The following is a 23,419-nucleotide window of genomic DNA, read 5'->3' as shown; positions in this document are numbered from 1 at the left end:
TTATTATAAAAATAATAATCCACACATTATGCCATCAGGCAGTGAGATCCATTGCACGGTTTAGTGAAAGTTCTTTTAGACCTTTTAAAGCCAATTTATGTATACACACACACACATATATACACACACATTTATACACACACATATATACTTACATATGTATTTTAAACTTAAAAAGGCTGTGCTTTATTTTATTCTACTATGTTCTTATTCTGTAACATTTACTTATGTATGACTTTATTTTTATTTCTAGTTTTCCATAAGTTATTGGAGTACAGGTGGTATTTAGTTCCACAAACAAGTCTTTTAGTGGTGATTTGTGAGATTTTGATGCACCCCTCACCTGAGCAGGGTACACTGTACCATATTTGTAGTCTTTTATCCCTTGCCCCCTCCCACTCTTTCCCGCAAGTCCCCAAAGTCCATTATATCATTCTTGTGCCTTTGCATCCTCGTAGCTTAGCTTCCACATATCAGTGAGAACATATGATGTCTGGTTTTCCATTCCTGAGTTCCATCACTTAGAATAATAGTCTTCAATCTCATCCAGGTCACTGCAAACGCTGTTAATTCATTCCTTCTTATGGCTGCAATATAAATATATATATATATATATATATATACACACACACACACACACCCATTGTGTGTATGTGTGTGTGTGTGTATATATACATTGTGTGTGTGTGTGTATATATATATACTGTATGTATACCACAGTTTCTTTATTTATTGACTGATGGGCATTTGGGTTGGTTCCATGATTTTTCTTTTTCTTTTTTTTTGAGACAGAGTCTCACTCTGTCGCCCAGGCTGGAGTGGTGCAGTGCTGCGAGCTTGGCTCACTGCAACCTCTGACTCCCTGGTTAAAGCGATTCTCCTGCCTCAGTTGCCCAAGTAGCTGGGATTATAGGCACGCGCCACTAGCTAATTTTTGTATTTTTAGTAGATACAGGGTTTCACCATGTTGGCCAGGGTGGTCTCGATCTCCTGACCTCGTGATGCGCCCACCTCGGCCTCCCAAAGTGCTGGAATTACAGGCATGAGCCACCACGCCCAGCCTCCACGATTTTTCAGTTGTTATTTGTGCTGCTATAAACGTGCATGTGCAAGTATCTTTTCGAATAATGACTTCTTTTCCTCTGGGTAGATACCCAGTAGTGGATTGCTGGATCAAATTGTAGTTCTACTTTTACAGCCACTATAGAAAACAGTGTGGAGATTCCTTAAAAGATTATGCAATTTGAAACAGCTTCATTTGTTTACACATTATCATAAGGATACTTGTGAGACTTATTTCCAAGTCTACAATGGATAATTTTATTGCGTATCTGAAGTTAGACATTTACATTACACATTTTATCTTAGTTTTTCAGGCTTTTTATTTTTAAATATGGCTTTCTTGTTTTGTAAACTATGGTTTGTTATATAGTCATTCATTTTTCCTATTGTGCTTTCTGCAGCGATTTGTAGAAATAGTTGTGGAGATGGATTTTGTTCCCGTCCTAACATGTGTACTTGTTCCAGTGGGCAAATATCACCAACCTGTGGATCAAAATCAAGTATGTTTCTTATTTGTGGTCTTTTTACTGCATTTTCCTTAAGCTTTGGAGTAAATGCTAAATGTCCTTCTCAAAAAGAATATAAATCCATGATTATTTTCCTCACAAATTATGTGTGCATTAATCTTTAGAGTAAAAATCTTCAGTGACTTAGTTGTTGCCTTAAGTGGGTTATGGTTTTCAATGAGAAAAATGTTTTAATTCTGGTCCAGGAGCCATATGTCTATTCAGAAAAAGAGTCAGAATTCAGTGGAGACGTAACTCTTGGTGAATAATAGCTCTGACTTAACTAGGTTTTTACTATGTGCCAGGGAGTTTTAAGTGTTATTACTTTAATTAATGCATACGTCAACATTATGAGATACTGTTAATACCCCATTTCACAGAGTAGCAAAGTAAAGAACATATGATTTAATTAACTGGTCCAAGGAAACACAGACTTGAATCCAGGTATTCTGATGCCTAGGTGCGTAGTCTCAAACACTAGGCTATATTTATTGCTTTTACTTAACTCCTATTTTGTGGGTTATCTAAGGGGGAAGGAGAAGAGAACTCCAAAGATAGCATATGTTTACTGACTATTGACCAGATACTTTACAAATACTGACCTGTTTTTCTTCACATGTGTTAACTGCCAACAACTCTGTAAGATAACTATAACTGTGAACTGTGATTGCGTGATTCATGACCCAATTATAAATTTTTGATTCCTTAAGATCCAAGATTAATCTTTTAGGCTAGTATTTAAGATAACATTATAACAAAGCAGAAGCAAGATTGTTTATTTAACTGTCCAATAATTCAATAAATCCTTTAAATCCTGCCTCAACTAGTGTGAAGTCATATTTTTTTATATATCTTTAGTCAAATTTTCCCTAACTGAAGGTAATATAGAGAATGTCTGACTCAGGAATAAGATTCAAGATTCATACAACAAATGCCATTGTCTTCTGATGAAACTCCTCATGAAAACTCTCAATTTCACTTTCTTTGAATCTGCCATTTCCCAGCTTTTTAAAGCCCTCCATTCAAATTCATCAAGATTTCTTGACTATTTTATCGAGAACGTTTCATCCCCAACTTACCTGAACCTCCCTCTCTTGCCTGATTGCCTACAAGATACTGTTGCCATTGTGTTCATTAGCCTATTCTTCTTAGTTCTCTCATACTTGCCTTTGGCAAAAAAACCAATTCTGGAGGAATTTTAACATTCAATTTCCTAATTCCTCTGCCTGGGAGCTGGGAAATTCACTGGCCCACTCTCCCGTTTGTGGTATGCAATTTAGCAAGGAATCTGTGCATTCATTTGACCTTGGGTAATACTTCCATTTAGGTTTTTTTTTTTCCTTTTAAGACGGAGTCTCACTCTGTAGCCCAGGCCTGATCTCGGCTCACTGCGATCTCCGCCTCCCGCGTTCAAGCGATTCATACTTCCATTTCATCAGTAACTTTTCTAACCCTCCAGTCATCATCCTGTTTGACTTCACTAAAGCGTTTGGCACTATTAATCACTATCTTCTTGAAATGCTCTTTTTCGTTTTTCTTTGAAACACCTTTGACTTTTATAATGCCAGTGACCCTCAGAGCTCCTTTTCTTGATTATTAGTTTTTTGTCTCTTTTCTGTATCTTCTTCAGTCTTCCATTCAAGGTTTGATATCCTGAGTTCTGCCCTCCCTGGGTGAACTCATTAACATACATGTTTTCGACTACCAATATGTTGATAACTCATAATATTTATGTACACTGGAGATCCCTCCACTGACCTCCACACTCATATGTTCCCTTTCCCATTTGACATCTCTGCTCAAGGAATAGCAAGCAACTGAAACTTAGGAGCATGTCCAAAAGGAAACTCTGGATTTATTGCTGACCACAGTCTACTTGAACCAAAATTCCTCCTGCCTTGGCAAATGGCCCTGCCATCCACCCAGTGCTTAAGTAACTGCTGCTTCTCTTTTTCTACATCAACTCTTTAAACAAGTCCTGTAGGCTTTACTGGAAAACATTTAAGATTTATCTTTTCCTTTCCATCTCCACTGCTACCATGTGGTGCAGACTGTCCTCATCCTCCCAGACTCTCGCCCTCTTCAAATCCATTCTCTGCAGAGCAGTTGGAGTCATCTTTTTAAAACATAGATTATATCACTTCACTCTCTCACTTAAATCCTTTCAATAACTCCTTGTTGCATATGAGCTACAATGAAAACCTTTCGGTGGCCGAGGAGGCCCTGTGTTAGCTGACTGGCCTCTGCCTAGGTCTGCAAGATCTCTTCCCTGTCTGCCTCTTTTTAACCACAGGAAACTCTCTGTTCTTCAGAAGAAACCCTTTACCATCCTAAGGTCTTTTGATTTGCTGGTTCTCTTTCTGAAGTTCCTTCTTGGTACTTTTAATACGTGGCTCATTCTCATCCTTCACATCTCAGGGCAAATGTCACCTCAGAGTGGCCTTGTGTGGTGCCGGTGTCTCAGCTCCTTCTTGGCTTCAGGGTAGTCTCCTTCACAACAGTTTACTTCAGACAGTTAATCACAGTCTATAATTACTTTGTGGTGTTTGTTTACCTGTGTTTTCCATGATTCCCTACCGGAATTCAAGCTCTGTGAGGATGCCATCAAGTCCATTATGACAGCACTGGGCTGAGCTGGAATGGCGGGCACTCAGCTCCTGCATTCTGAATGGAAAAAGTGCCTCCTGCTTGCCAGAAACTATGCTGCTAGTCACCTTTTGTTTATTTTTTTCAACATTGAAAGTGTAATACATTTTAAATGCATCCTGAATAACATGTTATCACAAATATGCCCGTGTATGTACTTAAAAACAAATAATAAATAAAAATATGTTTGGGTCATAATATTTCCTTCTGTAAGATACCATGGTGATTGAATTGGATGTTGAGTTTACAGTTTTATAGCCTCTCACACACTATGATTTTGGTGACTGATGTTTTTATGTTTTTTGTTATTGCTCTTTGCAGTTCAGCAGTGCAGCGTGAGATGCATGAATGGGGGGACCTGTGCCGATGACCACTGCCAGTGCCAGAAAGGATATATTGGAACTTACTGTGGACAACGTAAGGGACATTGGAATCAACTTCATTTATTAGAAATCATTTGATTTGGTGGATAGTTCGTATTAAGTTATAATTTAAGGTCTCATAAATCCTTCGATCCTTTGAAAAAACAATTTCATGTAGTAAACCATACCTTAAAACTGAAGTTCTAATTTTTGTCCTGAAGGATTTTTCTAATTCTTTTAGAATTTTGTGCTTTAGAGTAATGATGTTCTTGAATAGTAACTAGTCAACAACTGGTAACTAGTGCTTTAGCAAATGTGGCACATCTCACAGATTTTCTGTGATTTATTTGTTTTCCTTTATCCAGCTCCATAAAACATGTATACTTCCCTGAAAAAAATAATGAGCAAGTTTTCTGTGATCTATCTCTTTCTTTCATTTTTACTTCTACCTTCCCTCCCCAGGTTCCTCTTTATATATGTGATTTTTTAAAACTTCTCAGAATTAACCCAGGAGAGCCAATGTGGTAAATAACCCTTTGCTCAAATATATTAATACTAAAATACAGGGTGATGAAATGATTTTTAAAAGTCAGATGTTATTGTGAAACAGGGAGCTGTAACCCAGCTAAGCTGGTACCCTCATTGGAGAATACCCTGTATGAATCAAGAAATAACCTTTCACAAGAGTGTAAGAATTGTAGTTTCTGGGTTGTGACATATCACGGGGGAACATTTTTGGGCAGTATTCTCTAAATTGTGGGAATTCACATATTTTAAGAAGGGATAAGTAATGTTACCTGATACGACATTAAAGAACTGTGATTTATGAAATTGAATCACAAACAGTAAGTCCCTTTTTACTTTATTTGCATTTTTACCTGATTTAGACTATAGTTTCCATGCTAATCTTCAAGGCTTCCTTAAGAATTGCTGATTTCTTTTTTAAACATAGAAAAACCAAGTCTTGGGTGTACAATAAGATCTAGCTTGTTTTCAGTTAACATTATTTTATTTTTGTTGCAATTAAACCATTTTTTAAATTGTGGTAAAATATACATAACAAAATTTACCATTTTAACCACTTTTAAGTATACAGTTCAGTGGCATTAAATACATTCACACTGTTGTGTAACCATCATCATCATCCGTCTCCAGAATTCTTTTCATCTTGGAAAACTGAAACTCTGCACCCATTAAACAATAGCCCCCATTTCCCTCTTCCCCTACACCCGTAAACATCATTTACTTTCTGTCTCTACGAATCTGACTACTTTAGGTATTTCATATAAGTGTAAGCGTGAAGTATTTGTCCTTTGGTGACTGGCTTATTATACCTAGCATACTGCCCTCAAGGTTCATCCATGTTTTAGCATGTGTCAGAATTTCCTTCATTTTAAAGGCTGAATAATATTTCATTATGTGAATATACCACATTTTGTGTTTCCAGTCATCTGTTGATGGATATTTGAGTTGCTTTCACCTTTTGGCTATTGTGAATAATGCTGAAATATCTGTTTGGGCCCTTGCTTTCAGTACTTTTGGGTGTATACCAAGAAGTGGAATTGCTGGATTATATGGTAATTCTATCTTTAGTTTTGTGAAGTGCTGCCATACTGTTTTCCATAGAGGTGGCACTGTCTTACATTCCCACCAACAGTGCACAAGGGTTCCACTTTACATCCTTGCCAGCCAGCCCTGGTTATTTTCTGTTTTTTTTTTTTTTTTTTTTTTGCATAATAATAATAACCATGCTAATGAGTGTGAAGTTGTATCTCATTATAGTTGTTGCAGTAATTTCCAAGGTTGCCTTCTAGTTAAGGTGATTATAGCTTTCTATTTATAAGTGCTATAAAGATTTCTTTTAAAATAAGTTTATGTGAAATAGGTATATCCATTTAAAGAAAAATATTCTGTTAAGGTCAAGGGTAGGCCAACTTTTTTTGTAAAGGCCAGATAGTATATATTTTAGACCTTGCTTTCTCCATTGCAAATACTCAACTCTGCCATCGTAGTGCAAAAGTGATCCTAGATAATACATAAATGAAAGAGCTGGGGTGTGTTTCAGTGTCTATGCTTTATAGACACTGGAATTTGAATTTCATACAATTTTCACTTGTAACCAAGTATCTCTTTGACTTTTGAACTACTTAAAAGTGTCAAAATTCCTCTTATCTCATGGGAAGTACAAAAATAAGCAGTGGCCCAGATCTGGCCTTTGGGGCATAGTTTGCAGATTCCTTGTGTGGGTGGTTCTCAGGTATGACAAGAGGAGAAGACTGAAGTTTTGGAAATGGAGGGTGAGGGTATTTAAGAGAATACAGTACATTGGGGTCCATTTTCTTGCAAGAATAGGAGAGGCCAATGAATAACTTCTCTAGGCTAGAGTTGACCAGGGGAGAGCAGGCAATAACTGGACAACAGTGGGACAGATAAATGCAGCAGAGTTTCTTGTTCCATGGATGATACTTTTTCTATATATTCTTTGTACATTCAGGTATTTTCCACATTTTATACAATAGACTTCTATTTATAACCAGAAAAGAAAGACAGAAGTCTATCGTGAACACAGTATTCATAAAAAGATAGATCTATGTATATTTTTAGGCCTCAGTAAAGTGTTAGGAGATCTGATTGTAACTCTGTTTTAGAAAGTTCTGTAACCAATGAAGAGATACATCCGTCTTTCTTGAAACACATTCTTTTACTTTGTAGAGGGAAAAATGAAAATTAGAATCACAGCGGAGAGAGCCTTGACTTGCCTCAACTGATCTTTCAGAGTATTTGCTCAAATCTGTCCTGAAATTAGCTGTCTTCTGTCTGAATTAAGCTGCTGTCCCTGCCTTGGGCATATGTGTGTATGTATGTATTTTCCTGAGGGTTGTACAGAACACGCTGTAGTGGGTGTGTCTCTTGCACTTCTCACAGGAATGGGAAGGCAGGGAGGGAAAGCACTTTCCCCTTCTAAAATGCTTTGATGTTCTTCCACCCCTGTGTCAAATCATATTGATGTTACCACATTTTCCAGTCAGAGGAAAGGCAAAGTCACTGGGTCAGAAAATCAGCAGATACTGAACATTTGTTCTCTACGTTTCTCATGGGGTGACGTCTTCCTTGTCTAATGTTTATCTCAGGGGCAAGAGAACATGGGGGGAAGCAAAATGTGTAACAAACAAAATTTATTTGTCAGCAAATAAGAAGGTGAAGGTATGATAACTAACAGATGTCAGCTCAAGGAGTGATGTAAGGAAGGTGCTTTCCAAGTCATCTTTTATAGAAAGAGTGTTAGAGTACTGAGAACAAAGAAGCAAATAGAACATTTTTCAATTTATGAATCCAGAAAAGTCTTAGAAATAGGATGATTGCTAAAAAATGAACATTATAAAACATTGAGACTGCTTAGCTGCTTTCCTGGAACATAGACAGCGCTTCTTAGCGTTCTTCCATTTCATTCATTTCATTCAGCGATGTTGATTGAGTAACTAAACTACTCTGAACAGGTAAGATGATACCCTGGCCACACAGAGCTCATACTCTGGTAGAAACTACAGTTAGTACTAAAAAGATAAATACCTAATTTAGGCAGTGAGAAGTTTTAGGAGAAGAATAAAGCAGGGTAAGGGGAGTAAGTCTTTTGCTCTCCTGCCTTTCACGGCACTGTCATGCTAGGTGTAAACATAGTTTTCTTCCTGGGTTGTCAGCATTCCTTCCGTGGTGGAAATTCGGGCATTTTCAGATTTTTTTCTGACTGCAGTTGAAATGTAAATTGCTGTTGCCATTCTGTTTTGTTACCAAAAAAATATTATTTTGTAAAATGCCTTTCATCATAATTCATTTGAAAAAAGGAAATTCACCATTTTTGGTTTTTGCTTCTAATTTTATCTGTATTCCTTGCTTCTCTTCTTTTGCTATTGCTCTTTAATGTAAACTTTGGGTGCTGCAGACATCTTTTTTTTTTTTTCGTACAAACGTTCTGTATTTAAAAGAGGAAGGGAATTAAGAATGTAGAATAAAGCATGCAACCACCGTGCACTTTGTCTTACGTGCTATTTTAGTTAGTCCTCAAGTGTCTGTAGGGGAGGAACTGTTAAGTCTCTTTGCAGGCCAGGAGGCTAAGAATCAGAGAGATGGTGTGGTGAGTGCATGCTGGGGACAGCAGAGCTCATTATCTGTTCACTGTACCGTTCTGCCTTGCAAAGTACTTGAAAAAATGCTGTGAAATTTTGACGTGTGGGATTTTGTTGAGTTAATGCAGTATATCAGATACTACAGTAGGTGACGGGGATTCAAAGGCAAACCGATCTGGTCTTATCCTGGGGGAACCCATTCTCACATGAGAGACAGGAATACAAGCAAATGGTTGTATCAGTGGCCCTTGATCTTTTTGTTCATAGGATCCCTTTACATTTTTAAAAATTACTGAGGGCCTCAAATGTCTTTTGTTTATAATATTAGAAATTAAAATTGAGAAATTGAAAATGTTTCTTTATTGATTCATTAAAAGTTACAAGAAACCCATATTACAAGTTAATATAAATATTTTTTATAAACAATAACTATAATTTGCAAACCTCCAAAAACTTTAGTGAGAAGGGAGGCATTGATAGTCTAACCTAGACAGATTAGATTAGGTTTAATTTGTAATGGGCCAGCTCTTTCTAGGAGAAGCCCAAGGTTCATCCAGCCTTGTTCTACCTGGGATTTGGAAACTATTTTGGAAAACCCTGGGAGAAGCCCTTCCTTCATTTACCCAAGGTTGTGTCCTGAGTGTCACAGTCAGTGTGGATGGCTTTTCCCCATCTGTGTCTTTTTTAAAGGCTGGCATTGTGATGAGAGAACACATCTGGAAAAGTGACTGTAATTTAAATTTCCTACAGCTCAATAGGATTTAAAGAAAATTTCACACATTTTAATCACATCAATTTGGACTTAATATTTTGCAGTGCATCTTTTTAGCAGTTTTTTTAAATTTTTCTTTTTTAAAAGTTTAATTGCATTTTAATTTCTGGGATACACGTGCAGGACATGCAGCTTTGTTCCATAGGTAAACACGTGCCATGGTGGTTTGCTTCACCTATCAACCCAGCACCTATGTATTAAGCCCTGCATGCTATTTATCCTGAAGCTCTCCCTCCCCATACAGGCCCCTGTGTGTGTCATTCCCCTCCCTGTCATTCAGCTCCCACTTAAAAGTGAGAACATGCAGTGTTTGGTTTTCTGTTCCTGCATTATTTAGCTGAGGATAATGGCTTCCACTTCCATCCATGGCCCTGCAAAGGACATGGTCTTGTTCCTTTTTAAGGCTGCATAGTATTCCACGGTGTATATGTATCACATTTTCTTTATCCAGTCTATCATTGATGGACATTTGGGTTGAGTCCATATCTTTGCTATTGTGAATAGTGCTGCAATGAATATACACATGCATGTCTTCAAATCCTGGCAATTGTTTCTATGGAATTACTGCACAGAATGCTCTGATGGGTTTTGGCTTTTTTCCACCTTCCATTCTATTTTATTTTTATCATTCTCTTCAGGGCGTTTATTCCTTCTCCTTTCTCCTTCATATTTATTCATATTTCAAGTCTGCCAATATTTCAAGGCAATGATGAGTCAGAAGTGCTATGTAGGACTCAGCTGGAGACAGGTAAAGAAGCAGAAAGGTGTGGTTCCTAGATAGCTGTACTTGTGCAGAGGCACACAGAATCATGCCTTTAATCGAAATTAACTATAAACAAGTGCCTTTAAGGCCATTGGCACAGTGACGCTTTAAGGTCAAGATAATCTTTTATTTCCAAGTGTGTTTTAGTCTTGTGACCATCATCAGCAAAACAGAAATCACTCAATGCATTCTGGAGATGATAGGCAATCTATCCAGGTCAACACACCTGATAAGGAAATAGCAGCATTACTGTGCTATCAAATATCAGCATACTTACTGAGTTTCCCATTTTTGATATGTATCTCACTTGAAGTGTTTTGCTCCCCACTTCCCTTGGATTTGAATAATTAGTGTCCTTCAACTCCATTTTTGGACACCGGTTATAGAATATAATCCTCTAATTTATCTGTGAGGACAAATGTTTCAATGGGGGGGTAGGTTGGGAGACATGCTCTTAGTATCAATATTTTCTCCTGGAGAAGACGTGATTCTTGGATTCAGCTGTCTTCATTATGGATCATGAGAATACTTAGGTTCCAAGGATTCTAGAGTGTGTGATCTCTTAGGCTGAGCTGAATTGCAGAGTAGGGCGGTGCGGTGGGAGAGACGAGTGGTTCAAATTTACAGGCTCCCTCTGGGCTCATGGAACCCTGACTCCTGGTCTCCCAGGTCACAAGGCTAAAGGAGCAAAAGAGAGCGTGTGCTGTGTGTTTGTCAGCATGACTTTGAAAACATTTGGATTGTGAGTTAATTTTATATGAAAGAACATATTGTGCATACACAGTTTTTTCCCTTTTTTTTTTCCTTCATGACCTGCAAATAGTCTCTATACATTGGTTACTCCTGTTGGCGTTTTATAGCTAATGTTGATGGTATTTCCCCCCTTTTCTTTGTTTTGCCCTTCCGGCTTTACCTTTTTCCCCGCTTGACTTCCTTTTCTTCTCTGATTTTTGCTTTTTCCCTGTATTGTCATACTATTTTTATTTTTTCATGTTAAATTTTCTCCTCCTGCTCCTTCCCTGTGCTACCTGGATCAGCCTCTTTTTTCCTTCATTTCTCCATATTTTATTCATTCCTTACTAGTGAAAATATAGATTATAGGGTTAGTAGAACAGAAATTGAGGATTGAGTAGTTGTATTCTCACTAAATGAGCATGAGAGCCAGCGAATATAATTCTGGTTAAAAAAAAAAAAGTAGTTTTACCAAATGCTTGCTTGACAGTGTGATTTACATGAGGTGTATAAGCTTTTGCCTGAATATACTTAAATATATTTACTTAAATTTAAGATGTGAACTTTAACCTGTGTAATTTACACAAGCTGCAGTTTAATTTAATGTAATTTACTGTAATTTAACATAAGATCGTTTATTGGCAGCATCACTGCACTACTATATTGTGCTTGGAGACTGGCTATATAATGAGCTTCTTGCTGTTTTTGTATGCAGCTGTCTGTGAAAATGGATGTCAGAATGGCGGACGTTGTATTGGACCCAACCGCTGTGCTTGTGTTTATGGATTCACTGGTCCACAGTGTGAAAGAGGTAAGAAGAGAAATCAGAACTTACTGAAAAATTGTATTTTATTGTAAAAATGTATATTTTTTAATGTTTTTGTTATTTAATGAAAATTCTTCTAATGAAATTACATTTTTACTCTTATGTCTCTAAGTTGAATGGTAAGATTTTGAGACATAATGATAGTGGCAGAAGCGTCTCAACTTTTTCTACCAGAGAACTCAGTTTGGGCGGCCAGTGCTGGGGCTGTGGCTCTAAGGTAATTTCGAGTGAGTGACTGATGGAAAATTCTAATAATGTGCTTAATTCAAATTAGGAGGCACTGTTGAGAGTACTGCTTCTGTTAATGAAATAGTGTCAGGATATCTTTTGCTGCAACACCCACAAAATCTGACATTAATTGTCCTCAGCAGTAAGGAAATGTATAGCATGCCACAGCAAAAAGCCCTGAGCTAGTGGGCCTCAGGTAGGATGTGATTAAGGCTTTTACCCTGTTACTCTGTTTCTCTTAACTCTGCCCTCCTTTATGTTTCACTTTTTGTCCTACCCTGAAGTTCTTTGTTCTTGTAAGATGGTTGTCAGCAGTCACTAAGGAAACATGTTTCCTGTTCACCTCTTGAGACAGAAAGCATCTCCAACTGCAGGCCAGCAATAGCCTCCAGAGACATTTTATATGCTGCCTGGCTTAAGCTTGAGTTTTTAAAATAGTTCATGGCAAAGTGGGGGTTGGTGGTGGTAGTATGTTTGATGTAGACCTATTAGGGCCTGTCCTTGCAGCAGATGATTTAAGCTTCCCCAGAGTCACAAGGAAGGGATGATTGGGTATCTGAAGCCAGTAGAACTTCCTTTGGGTAAGAGAAAAGGGGTGGAGGAATGGATGCTGGGTAGGCATCCTGCATTGCCCAACTTATTCATGTAAATGATCAGTCAAGCCAATTTGAAACCAACTTACTATGATTTGAATAGCAGTTAAACTCATGACCTATAGACTGCTGAAAATCTCTGGCATTGATCCCTCATTATGGATCGTGGGGACATTTATGTTTCAAGGATTCTCGAGAGTGTGATCCTTTAGGTTGAGCTGAATTGCAGTGCAGGGCAGTGCAGTGGGGAGAGGGCAGTGACTTAAGTTTGCTAGTTCCCTCTTGGCCCACGGAAGCCTGACTCCTGGTCTCCCAGATCACAGGTGGAAAGGAGCGAAAGAGTGTGTGTGCTATGTGTAAGCTACCTAAAATAATGTCCTGATGGTAAACAGTTTCATGACATATCAAAGAAGTTAAACTTTATAAAATGTGATAAATGACTAGCATTGAGCCATAACAATAAAAATAAGCTTGAGTTAAGAGTAATATTACATAATAATTCATTGTTATTTACAGCTTCAGTGTATTTTTCTAGAGCTTGTTGTGGCATCAAGTTGTATAGCACTTTCTTTATCGTGAAACTAGAGTATATGAAGTTATGTCAGTGAAATATTACAGATAAATAGGGGTCAAGGTTTATATATGTATACAGGCTTTGAGTCGTGAATAAGCCTTATATTTTAAAAATTATACTCATTACCCTGACAAAACTTGATCTTGCTTTTCAAGTTTAATCTTGAGAAGAACCTGAGAAATTACAGTTATATGGTGAAGTTTGAAAAGTAAAACATTTGCATTTTTTCACATACATTTGAATGTATATATACATCAAGATATTTTTATTATTCTTAATGTAATTGAGATTTCTTGGGACTAAAGTACACCAATGATAGGGTTTAATGTTACACTTAGGATGAATTTAAATGTCTTTACCAGATGCTTTTATTTGGGGAAGAAAAATTAATTATGAAACGTTAACATAAAAAGATAAGTTATTTAGAATAGAATAACACACATTTCCTAGATAACACTAAGTTTATTTGAACACCAAACAATATAGAATAAATTTAAATTTTCAAACATAATCATAATTGGTAGAGTTGATCTTCGTTTTTCTGGAAGTCATGTAAACTTTGCAGCTTTTTCATCCTGAAGCAGATTTCAAAGTCAATTTGTAATTGGCAAAGAAATTGGGTGAGTTGTTTCAACTCAGAGGCTTCCAGGAATTACATCATTATTCTTCAGCAGTTATTCATTCATTAGATTTGTTAGTCCTTACTGAATTTCTGAGAATCCAGTAAAGACTTAAATACATTTTACATGGACAGTAGCATGTTTTCAGAAAAAATTATAAGATTAATTCGTTAATGGATTAACCTTAGGGATATTTTTTAAAACATTCTTTTTTTTTCTTAAAAGTATTATTACTTACTATCCTTCAGATGAAAGTTCTAAAGCTTCATTTCTTCCAAAGAAGGAGTCAGCAAGTTCCACTCTTAGATAGCAACCATGAACTTTAATATTTTAAAGAGAAGTTTTAAATTGAATTTATACATGTATAGCAACTCATTTTACTAAGAATGAAGTTCATAATTTTTTCAAGGAACTTTGTGTCTATGTAGATGCAAAAGGAGTAACTCACTTACATTGAGGTTAGTGATAAGCTCATGTGCCCTGTTAGCATTTAAAGTTTATGTATATATTTTTAAATTACTGAATTTTAAAATATATGTTCTTTGTTATCTTAAAAAAAAAAAAACGACCTTTGTAAAATCAGAGATATTTTTTCCTCCTTAATGTAGAACACATAATTTTCCTTTAAATTGGCTTCTTGGGATCAGTCATATGATAAAACACGGCTGCTTTTCCAACTATCTGGGTTTTTGGCAGACTGGCTTCTGGACCCAGAGACTGAGTGGTAGCCAGTGACTGGCATGATTATGGTATTTAACTTGAGTCTGGGTGCTGGGTAAGCTGAACCTCTTTGGAGTCTCTTTTCACACTTGCTAATATGTACAATTACCTTTTACACTTAGCATCAAAAAAAGAGGTCTTGTGGCCACAGGCTGATTGCAAAATGCAGGCAGCATATTTGTGGCTGCGGCATATGAAGGCTCTCAATTCTTTATGTATCTTTTTCCAAACAAATGTAATTTGAAAAAAAGATAAATATCTCACTTACTATACACTTGAGATTAAACAGAAATGGAGTCAGCTTTATATGTTAAAACTTGATGGTTTTTTCCCTCTAACACTTAAAAGGTACCTTATGTTTTATCAGTAGACACTTGGAGAGGATGGGTAGACAAGAAATACATTTACCTAAGGGATTTCTGAACCAAATAGATGATTACTTGATCACAAATGTGACCTGCCTAGAGTCCCTCTTTCAACTTCTTTTACTTAAAGGATATTTGAAATCTTCTTTTGTAATGGAATTTTCCTTGAAGTTTATATAAGGCCCATCTGTTAGAAATATATCCTAGACCCTTTTAAGTTATTCATAAATTACTACTACAAATGGTTTTTATCATGTAAACATAACTTCCTTAAAATAGTGTGCAAATTGTATAACATTTCAAATAATCTGGTACTTAGTAACTTTCCTTTAAAATGTACATTTTCTTAGTACGTCTTAAAGGAAAAAGGGACTTGAAAATTACGCTTTTTAATTATCAACACTTTCAAGAAAAATGCCTTTTGTTAATCTGCATCTTCAATTAAAAAAAGGTGAAATCAAGTTGCAAATGTTAGAGTTCATAAAATCTGTAAACTTTCAAGCCTTTATGTAAAATGAAAATAGATAGATTTCCTTTTAGAGTACCTTTTATCAAATCTTCATGCATTAGGTAATAAGACCTAATGCATGAACTCAGGTCCAAAGAAGGAGTCACTCAGTCTCTGCTTGGATATCTCTAGTGCAGGGCTCTCACTCACTCACCCCATCATGAACCGGTGTTTCATCATCAGAGTCCTGCTTGCTGGAACTCTGCATTGTTCTGCTGCTGTCCAACCAGGACATGTAGCAGATGTGTAAGATCCCATATTGTCCAATTCAGTGGGAAGATGATGATGACGACTTATTTAAAAATGTCAACCACAATCTGCCACTCAGGTGTGCGTGCTGGCAACTTGGTGTCTAATTCTAAACTCTTCAATTATTGTATACATTTTTATTTACTCACCCACACTTTGAGAAATAAAGTAACTGTAATAGCCATTAAATCTACTTAGACCTTGCCCAAATCTTCCAAGAGTAGGTTTAAAGATGGATAAACTTGGGTTTTCCTGAATTCTGGAAATAATGTCGACCCAGACTCAAGTTCGTTTAGAAATAACTGGTATACTTGCTAATCCATTGGACTTGGAATGTATTATAAAGTATACAGGGTGGTTGTACAGCCTATGAACATTCAAGTAACATAGCAAATTAATAGTATGATCAGAAATATAGGGAATATGGTAAAGGGAGAAAGCTGGTATTATGTAGAATTCTGTACACAGTGAATTTGATACTTTCAAGAAATGAATAAACAATGCTTTTTAGAAAATAAGTTCCATTGTAATTTTCTGCTTTAAAACATAATTTTTATTTATTATAAAACAATTCAGAAATAAAACGAGACAAAATACGAGAATGCAATTATTCATAATTCCTACACTTAGGATTAATTGCCGTTCACATCTTGGAGAATATAACTTGAATCATTTTTCTACTGCACATGTATGTAGTGTTTACAAAAAATGCGATATTTCCATTCTTACTAGAATTTACTCTTCTGTAACATGAAATGTCCTTATATCTTGCTTTTCCTTTTGTGTTATTAAATATGTTATAGATTGTTATGGTTGCACTGTACATTGTAATAACACAAAAGGAAAAGGAAGATACAAGAATAAGATATAAGTGCTTTGGGGTGTTTACCTCCTTTTACCTTTTTAACCACAAATTAAAATATAAAGAGTGTAACTAATTTTCTAAATAAATATTTAACATTTATTCTTCCAATATTTGTTGAGTACTCTTGAAGTATTAGGCTAAGTACTTGGACCTTGAGTTATAAAGAAAAACAATATTTATTTCTTATTAATGAGAAACAAATTATTGAAAAGCTAATCATCTACTTTACACATGAGGATGCAATATGACACAGTAAATACCATCATAGGAGTAAGGAACAAATATCAGGAGAGCTCTGAAATGTTCCCTAATACAGGGCAAAATACAAAAGTCTTTCTTTCAGTCAAATGAATGTAGAATGAAAAAAAACAGAGCTCACTACAGTGGGAAAACAGCATCTGACTAATTCCTGTGATATATCATGATTAAATCTTATACTAACATTATTTAAACTCCATAATTCGTTATTAATTACCCTAATCACTAAGCTGATATTTATTTTGCAGAAATAAAATGTCTCCATTTTTCTTGCACTCTGAAGATTTAGTAGAATGAAAATTACAATGAGCAGAAAAAGAATGTTACCAACTGCAGATGTCAGACCCACATGTACCCTCAGGCACGCACACACACACATTTCTGCGCTTCTGAGGCCATTAAGAAGAACATTTTATAACCTTGCACTCTCTAAGTTAAACTTAGCCTTAAATGGGCATCAGAGAAATACCAAAAGATCTGTGGGAACTTAACTTTTTGGCACTAGCTCAGATGATATCCTTATCCTGAAAGCCATTATGAACATAAGGGAAAGAAAATGAGAGAAGAAAAGGCAGACAGTGGGAAGTGGAAGAAAAAGAAGGGAAGATGAAAACGAAGACTGATAAGAAAAAAGAGACGTAATGCTAGACAAAAAGTGGAGACACTTGGTGTTGGATAAAGGAAAGACTTAAATCTGGGAGAAAAATCGATTCATTGATTGATCTATCTGGGAGAGGCCAGGCTTCCACTTCTTAATCCTTGTTTGAAGCCTTTGCTATTTAGATCTGTAAAGTAAGATTGAACTTTTGGCAGCCCAGTAGATCCTAATATTTTATTCTCTTTTGGACAAAAATAATGTGTATTTCATTTATTCCAGCTCTTTCTTTGGTTTTAGATTATCTACCTAGAGGCAGGGAAACCTACAATATAAAATACAAAGGCTAGAATAGTTTATGTTTGTTTAACTCCATTAGTATTTTTCTGTTTTCCTGTTTCAACATCAGATTAAAAGACATTAGATGTTAATTTGCATAGAAACTAGGCAAAACTACCAGACTCACACAAATTAAATGTAATCAGATGTTATTATATAGAATGTACTCAAAATAATTAAATCTGATGTGCATATATATGGGGGAAGTTATGTAACAAACACCATATATTTCAAAAATTACGAATTCTTAAATAACACCTGTCTCCAGGAGTCTCAGGTAAATAGTTGTGAACCTATAATCACCTCATAGAGTCGTTGGAAAGATTAAAAGCAATAATGTGTTGAGCATCTGACACACAGTAAGCAGTGTACCTGACACATGGTAAGCGTCCACTAAGTGTTACTTGTTGTATTTTTAGAACACAGGATGTAGTTGAAATCAAAGCTTAATATTAAAACCTGTGTAACTTTAAAAATGTGATTGCCCTCTCTGATGCCTGTTTGACATATATAATACATATCTGTTATGTCAACTTTGAATTATTTTGTGAGGATTGAATGCTATAATGCCTGGCATCCAATAAATGAAATAAATGATGGTAATTAATGCTTATATTTTTTAAAAGGACTCCCCAGTTATCAAAATGATAGATGTGGTGGCTGCCTATTAGAAATAGAATATTTAAAATGGACTCTCGAATGGAAGAAAAAAGACTGTTATTACCTATTTAAGACATACAAATAAGGTTTAATGATGATTTTATTGACAGTGGAAAGACTTAGAATAAATTGGATACTTTAAGAGAAGTTCCCAATCCTAAGATGAGATTTAAATGAGAAACGAAGTGCTGTAAACTGTGTCCAGCACAGAGTTACGTGCTCAATAAATAATAAGCTATAATTATAAAAAGTAAAGCCAAGATCTGATATGCTCTCTCTCTCTCTTTTTTTTTTTTTTTTGAGGAGTCCTGCTCTGTAACCCAGGCTGGAGTGCAGAGGCACAATCTTGGTTCACTGCAACCTCTGCCTCCCAGGTTCAAGTGATTCTCCTGCCACAGCCTCCCGCGTGACTGGGATTACAGGCACACACTACAATGCCTGGCTAATTTTTTTGTACTTTTAGTAGAGATGGGGTTTCATCATGTTGGCCATGCTGGTCTCGAACTCCTGACTTCAGGTGATCCACCTGCCTTGACCTCCCAAAGTGCTGGGATTACAGATGTGAGCCACCATGCCCAGCCTGATATGCTCTCTTAGATAAAATTGTCCTGATGGGTGAGAGACAGACTACTTCAGGGTCTCTGGGACATCAGTGTGAACAGCATAAGTTTCACCGTTTTACCTTTTATGGGATTTTTGGTAACAGTATAGATTGACTGGAAAATACTATATATTATTATCACCTTGCTTTTTGTGCAGTTGAATTAGACTCTACTTATCTTGTTTTGGCATATTTTTATTGTAAATATCAGTGTTTCTATTAGCGGTTACTCATTACTTAACTGGTCTTTTGAAAATATCTTAGTTTTCTCTTCTCCTATGTACAAATTATTATTCTAAGCATCTTACAATGTAACATCTTACAATGTAATTATTATTCTAAGCATCTTACATCTACATATATTTTTTTTAATATATATGTAGAGTTTACTTAAACCAAGTACTTCTAATCCGTAGATTTGCATATTGCTAAATCTGAATAAAGAAGTAGGTCAGAGAGTTTTTAAAATAGTGCAGAGATCGGTTCTTCTGTGACACTTCCCTTGACCATCCTACCTTCCCACCCCCACCTTATTTATCTAGCAAAAAGAAGGCACTCTGTTCTTTTATCTTACCTGTCACATATCCATTCCTCTCTTCATCGTTGTGTTATGACTATGTATTTGCTTGCCTGTGAGCCTCTTAAGAGCAGAGACGCTTATCTAAAATTGCCTTTGTGTTTCTTATACTCCACACAGTGCAGCATAATGGAAGACACATTATATATGTGACTGCATAAACATGGGGGATTTGAAGTAGAAGAAATAGGATTAAAAGAAGTATAGAGATAATAAAGGTTCTTGAATGTTCACAGAGACTTAATCATTTAGTGTGGTTGTAATACACAGTTAGCGAAAGGAAAGAGGAGATGATGGGGCTGGAAAAATAGACTTGGACCTTAACATACGAAGTCTGAAATGCTGGAGTCAAGAGACTACCCTCTATACCCTCAGGTAGGCACCGAGTAGAGGAGCTATGGATGACTTATATACTTGAAAGCAGCTCTCCATAAAGGTCGTTCTGGAGTGGCAAACAAAATAGAACGAAGGGAAGAACCTCTTAGGAGAACTCATTGCATGTCAGCTAGATTAAATTTGTATAATATTTCACTGAGATTATGATTTATGTGCAAAAAAATAGATTCTAATATAAATCTGAAATTGGAAATTATGTGATTTGGAGGGAAGATAACATTTATTGAACTTTTACTATTATAAATACTTTAGAGGAATTAATATTTTTAACAACCCCTAACTATTTTTTAACATAACACTATGAATAAAAAAACAGACGCATAAAGAGGTGAAGCAATTTTCTCATGTTCACTCAGCTAATAAGTAAAGAAAGTAGGATTGGAACACTGGTGGTATAACTTGAGAACCCATATACTTAGCCTCAACTTTGATTCTAGTGAAACATGACATTGCAATGTCATGTTTCACTAGAATCATTATAAATACATTATTAAATACATTACTAAAAAGCAATGTATTTCCACTCATTAGAACTATATTGTGTCAGTTCAGTATGAGTGCTGATAACAAGTACATGATGCCATTGAATTAAAGAGTTGGCTTGCTGTTTGGGGATTATTTTCTTTCTAGCCCAGGGAGGACTTTTTGATATATATGTATTTCAGATTATGACTCTGAATTAATAGGCTCAGAATTTCTTTATATAAACGATCTAAAATATTCAAAACTCACAATGCTAAAAACAAAATTCAGACTTCTGTGTTCAGCCAAGATGGACTAACAGGAATAAATTAGCTTTTCTGCCTGAAGATAACAAAATACAGAACAGAATATATGAAAATGTGGTTTTCATGATATTGAACACTAAGCAACAAAAAATAGTGACCCATGAGAGAAGGGAAACAACAATGTGAACCATTTTGACTTCCCCAGCTTGCTGCCTGAAAGAGTTTTTCCAGGTTATTGCCCTACCTGTGGCCCATAGGCCTCATGCAGCCCAGGAGAGCTTTGAATGCAGCAGCCAACAAAAATTTGTAAATGTTCTTAAGCCATTATGAGATTACTTTTTCTTTTTTTTGGTCATCGGCTGTCATTAGTGTTAGTGTATTTTATGTGTGGCCCAAGACAATTCTTCTTCCAGTGTGGCCCAGGGAAACCAAAAGATTGGACACTCCTGTGCTATAGAATGAGAAAACCCAGGCACAGCCTAGCCGACTCCCTGAGTGTTGGGGAGATCGAGATGGCTAGAGTTCTCAGGGCAGACTCCTAGAGAGGAAACAGGTATATAGAGGTAACTTTGGAGATCTACAGAGGCTCTCTCTCAAGTTTTCAGCAAAATGCTGACAATCACATTCATGTGAGTAATCTTTCTGAGACTGGAGAAGGAACCGCTTGAAAGGAGTGAAAGGAATAATACTAAGGGTGCACATAAGCCTGGAAATACTGCCTTCCTCTCTAACCAGATTAGAGGGTCACATAATTGGTGACAGATTGGTTGGAGTACTCAGAAAAATGTTGCCTCAATAGTGGATAACAATTAACTATAGACTTAATGCTGCTCTGGCCTTGGAGAATAAATTTTAAAAGCAACAACTAAAAGGATCAAACATCCATTTAGAAAGTTTAAGAATATTTATAGGAATACAAAAATATTAAGCACTAAATAAAGTTAGAAAAAATCCCAATAAATCCCAGTGTATGGTGTCTAATCATATGTCTCCAATCAAAAATTTCCTCTAAAGAAGCAAGAGAGCATGATCAAAATGGAAAAAAAAATCAGTTAAAATTCACCCCAAACTGATAGATGTTAGAATTAACAGACTGGAAGATTAAAGTACTTATTGTAAGATATTCCTTATGTCCAAAAAGTTAGAGGAAAGATTAAAAATGTTAAGTAGAAATGTGGACTCCAAATTGAACTTCTACAGATGAAAACTACCATGTCTGAGGTGAATATTTTTCTGGATAGGATTAATGGAAGATTAAACATTGTAAATGAAAAGGCTAGTGAGCCTGAAAACATAAAGCCACAGAAATTATTCAAAATAAAGCAGAAAGAAAAAAAACCTTCAGAATATAGTGAAGCAGAAGCGGCCACAAACAAACCTCTCGAACACCGAACAGAGAAGGAAGTGGTAATTTTATTTGGCTGGGAGCTGCGGCAGGCATAGATGCCTCAACAATCGAGCTCCCCGACAAAGAAAACCTTGGCCCTTTTAAAGACGTACAGTGTAAGAGGTGCACATGTGAGAGGGTTGAGAGCTAGGGGTCTGAGCAGTTCAGCAAGAGCAATGCCTTCTGGGAAAAATTCCTCCATGCCATGCCCCTGATCTATAGATAGGGTTGTGGTTAGCAGTAGGGGGTTTAATCCTTAACCTGGCCAACCTCCAACCAGTCCTTCCACTGACCTCCTCTGGCTGACTCTCTCTCTCTCTTTTTTTTTTAATTGTACTTTAAGTTCTGGAGTACTAATAGAACGATTTATAATCCTTTGGGTGTATACCCAGTAATGGGATTGCTGGGTCATATGGAATGTCTATTTCTAGATGCTTGAGGAATTGCCACACTGTCTTCCACAATGGTTGAACTAATTTACACTCCCACCAACAGTGTAAAAGCATTCCTATTTCTCCACATCCTTTCCAGCATCTTTGTCTCCAGATTTTTTAATGATCACCATTTTAACTGACATGAGATGGTATCTCAATGTGGTTTTGATTTGCATTTCTTTAATGACCAGTGATGATGAGCATTTTTGTATATGTTTGTTGGTCTCATAAATGTCTTCTTTTGAAAATTGTCTTCTCATATCCTTTGCCCACTTTTGAATGGGTTTATTTGTTTTTTTTTTTTCTCGTAAATCTGCTTCAGTTCTTTGTAGATTCTGGATGTTAGCCCTTTGTCAGATGGGTAGATTGCAAAATTTTGTTCCCATTCTATTGGTTGCTCGTTCACTCTAATGATTGTTTCTTTTGCTGTGCAGAAACTCTTAAGTTTAATTAGATCCCATTTGTCTATTTTGGCTTTTGTTGCCATTGCTTTTGGTGTTTTAGTCATGAAGTCCTTGCCTGTGCTTATGTCCAGAATGGCATTGCCTAGGTTTTCTTCTAGGGTTGTTATGGTGTTAGGTCTTATGTTTAAGTCTTTAATCCATCTGAAGTTAATTTTAGTGTAAGGTGTCAGGAAGGGGTCCAGTTTCTGTTTTCTGCACATGGCTAGCCAGTTTTCCCAACACCATTTATTAAACAGGGAATCCTTTCCCCATTGCTTGTTTTTGTCAGGTTTGTCAAAGATCAGATGGCTGTAGATGTATGGCATTGTTTCCGAGGCCTCTGCTCTGTTCCATTGGTCTATATCTCTGTTTTGGTACCAGTATCATGCTGTTTTGATTATTGTAGCCTTGTAGTATACTTTGAAGTCAGGTAATGTGATGCCTCCAGCTTTATTCTTTTTGCTTAGGATTGTTTTGGCTATGCGG

At 36.3% G+C, this 23,419-nt stretch overlaps 1 protein-coding gene across 1 annotated transcript in view; it reads left to right on the top strand.

Moving 5' to 3' along the window:
- FBN2 (fibrillin 2) overlaps positions 1-23,419 on the top strand; it is a 263,918-nt gene that overhangs the window by 5,733 nt on the left and 234,766 nt on the right. Inside the window, exons 3-5 of the mRNA XM_021664917.2 lie at positions 1,464-1,562; positions 4,536-4,631; positions 11,683-11,778. Of these exons, the coding sequence (XP_021520592.2) occupies positions 1,464-1,562; positions 4,536-4,631; positions 11,683-11,778 (291 nt within the window). The remainder of the gene's footprint in view (positions 1-1,463; positions 1,563-4,535; positions 4,632-11,682; positions 11,779-23,419) is intronic.

The sequence above is a fragment of the Aotus nancymaae genome, unplaced genomic scaffold, assembly GCF_030222135.1.
Source record: "Aotus nancymaae isolate 86718 unplaced genomic scaffold, 86718_ANA_hifiasm-v0.15.2.pri h1tg000064l_1, whole genome shotgun sequence".
NCBI lineage: Eukaryota > Metazoa > Chordata > Mammalia > Primates > Aotidae > Aotus > Aotus nancymaae.
This window is presented reverse-complemented; position numbering and strand designations above follow the sequence as displayed.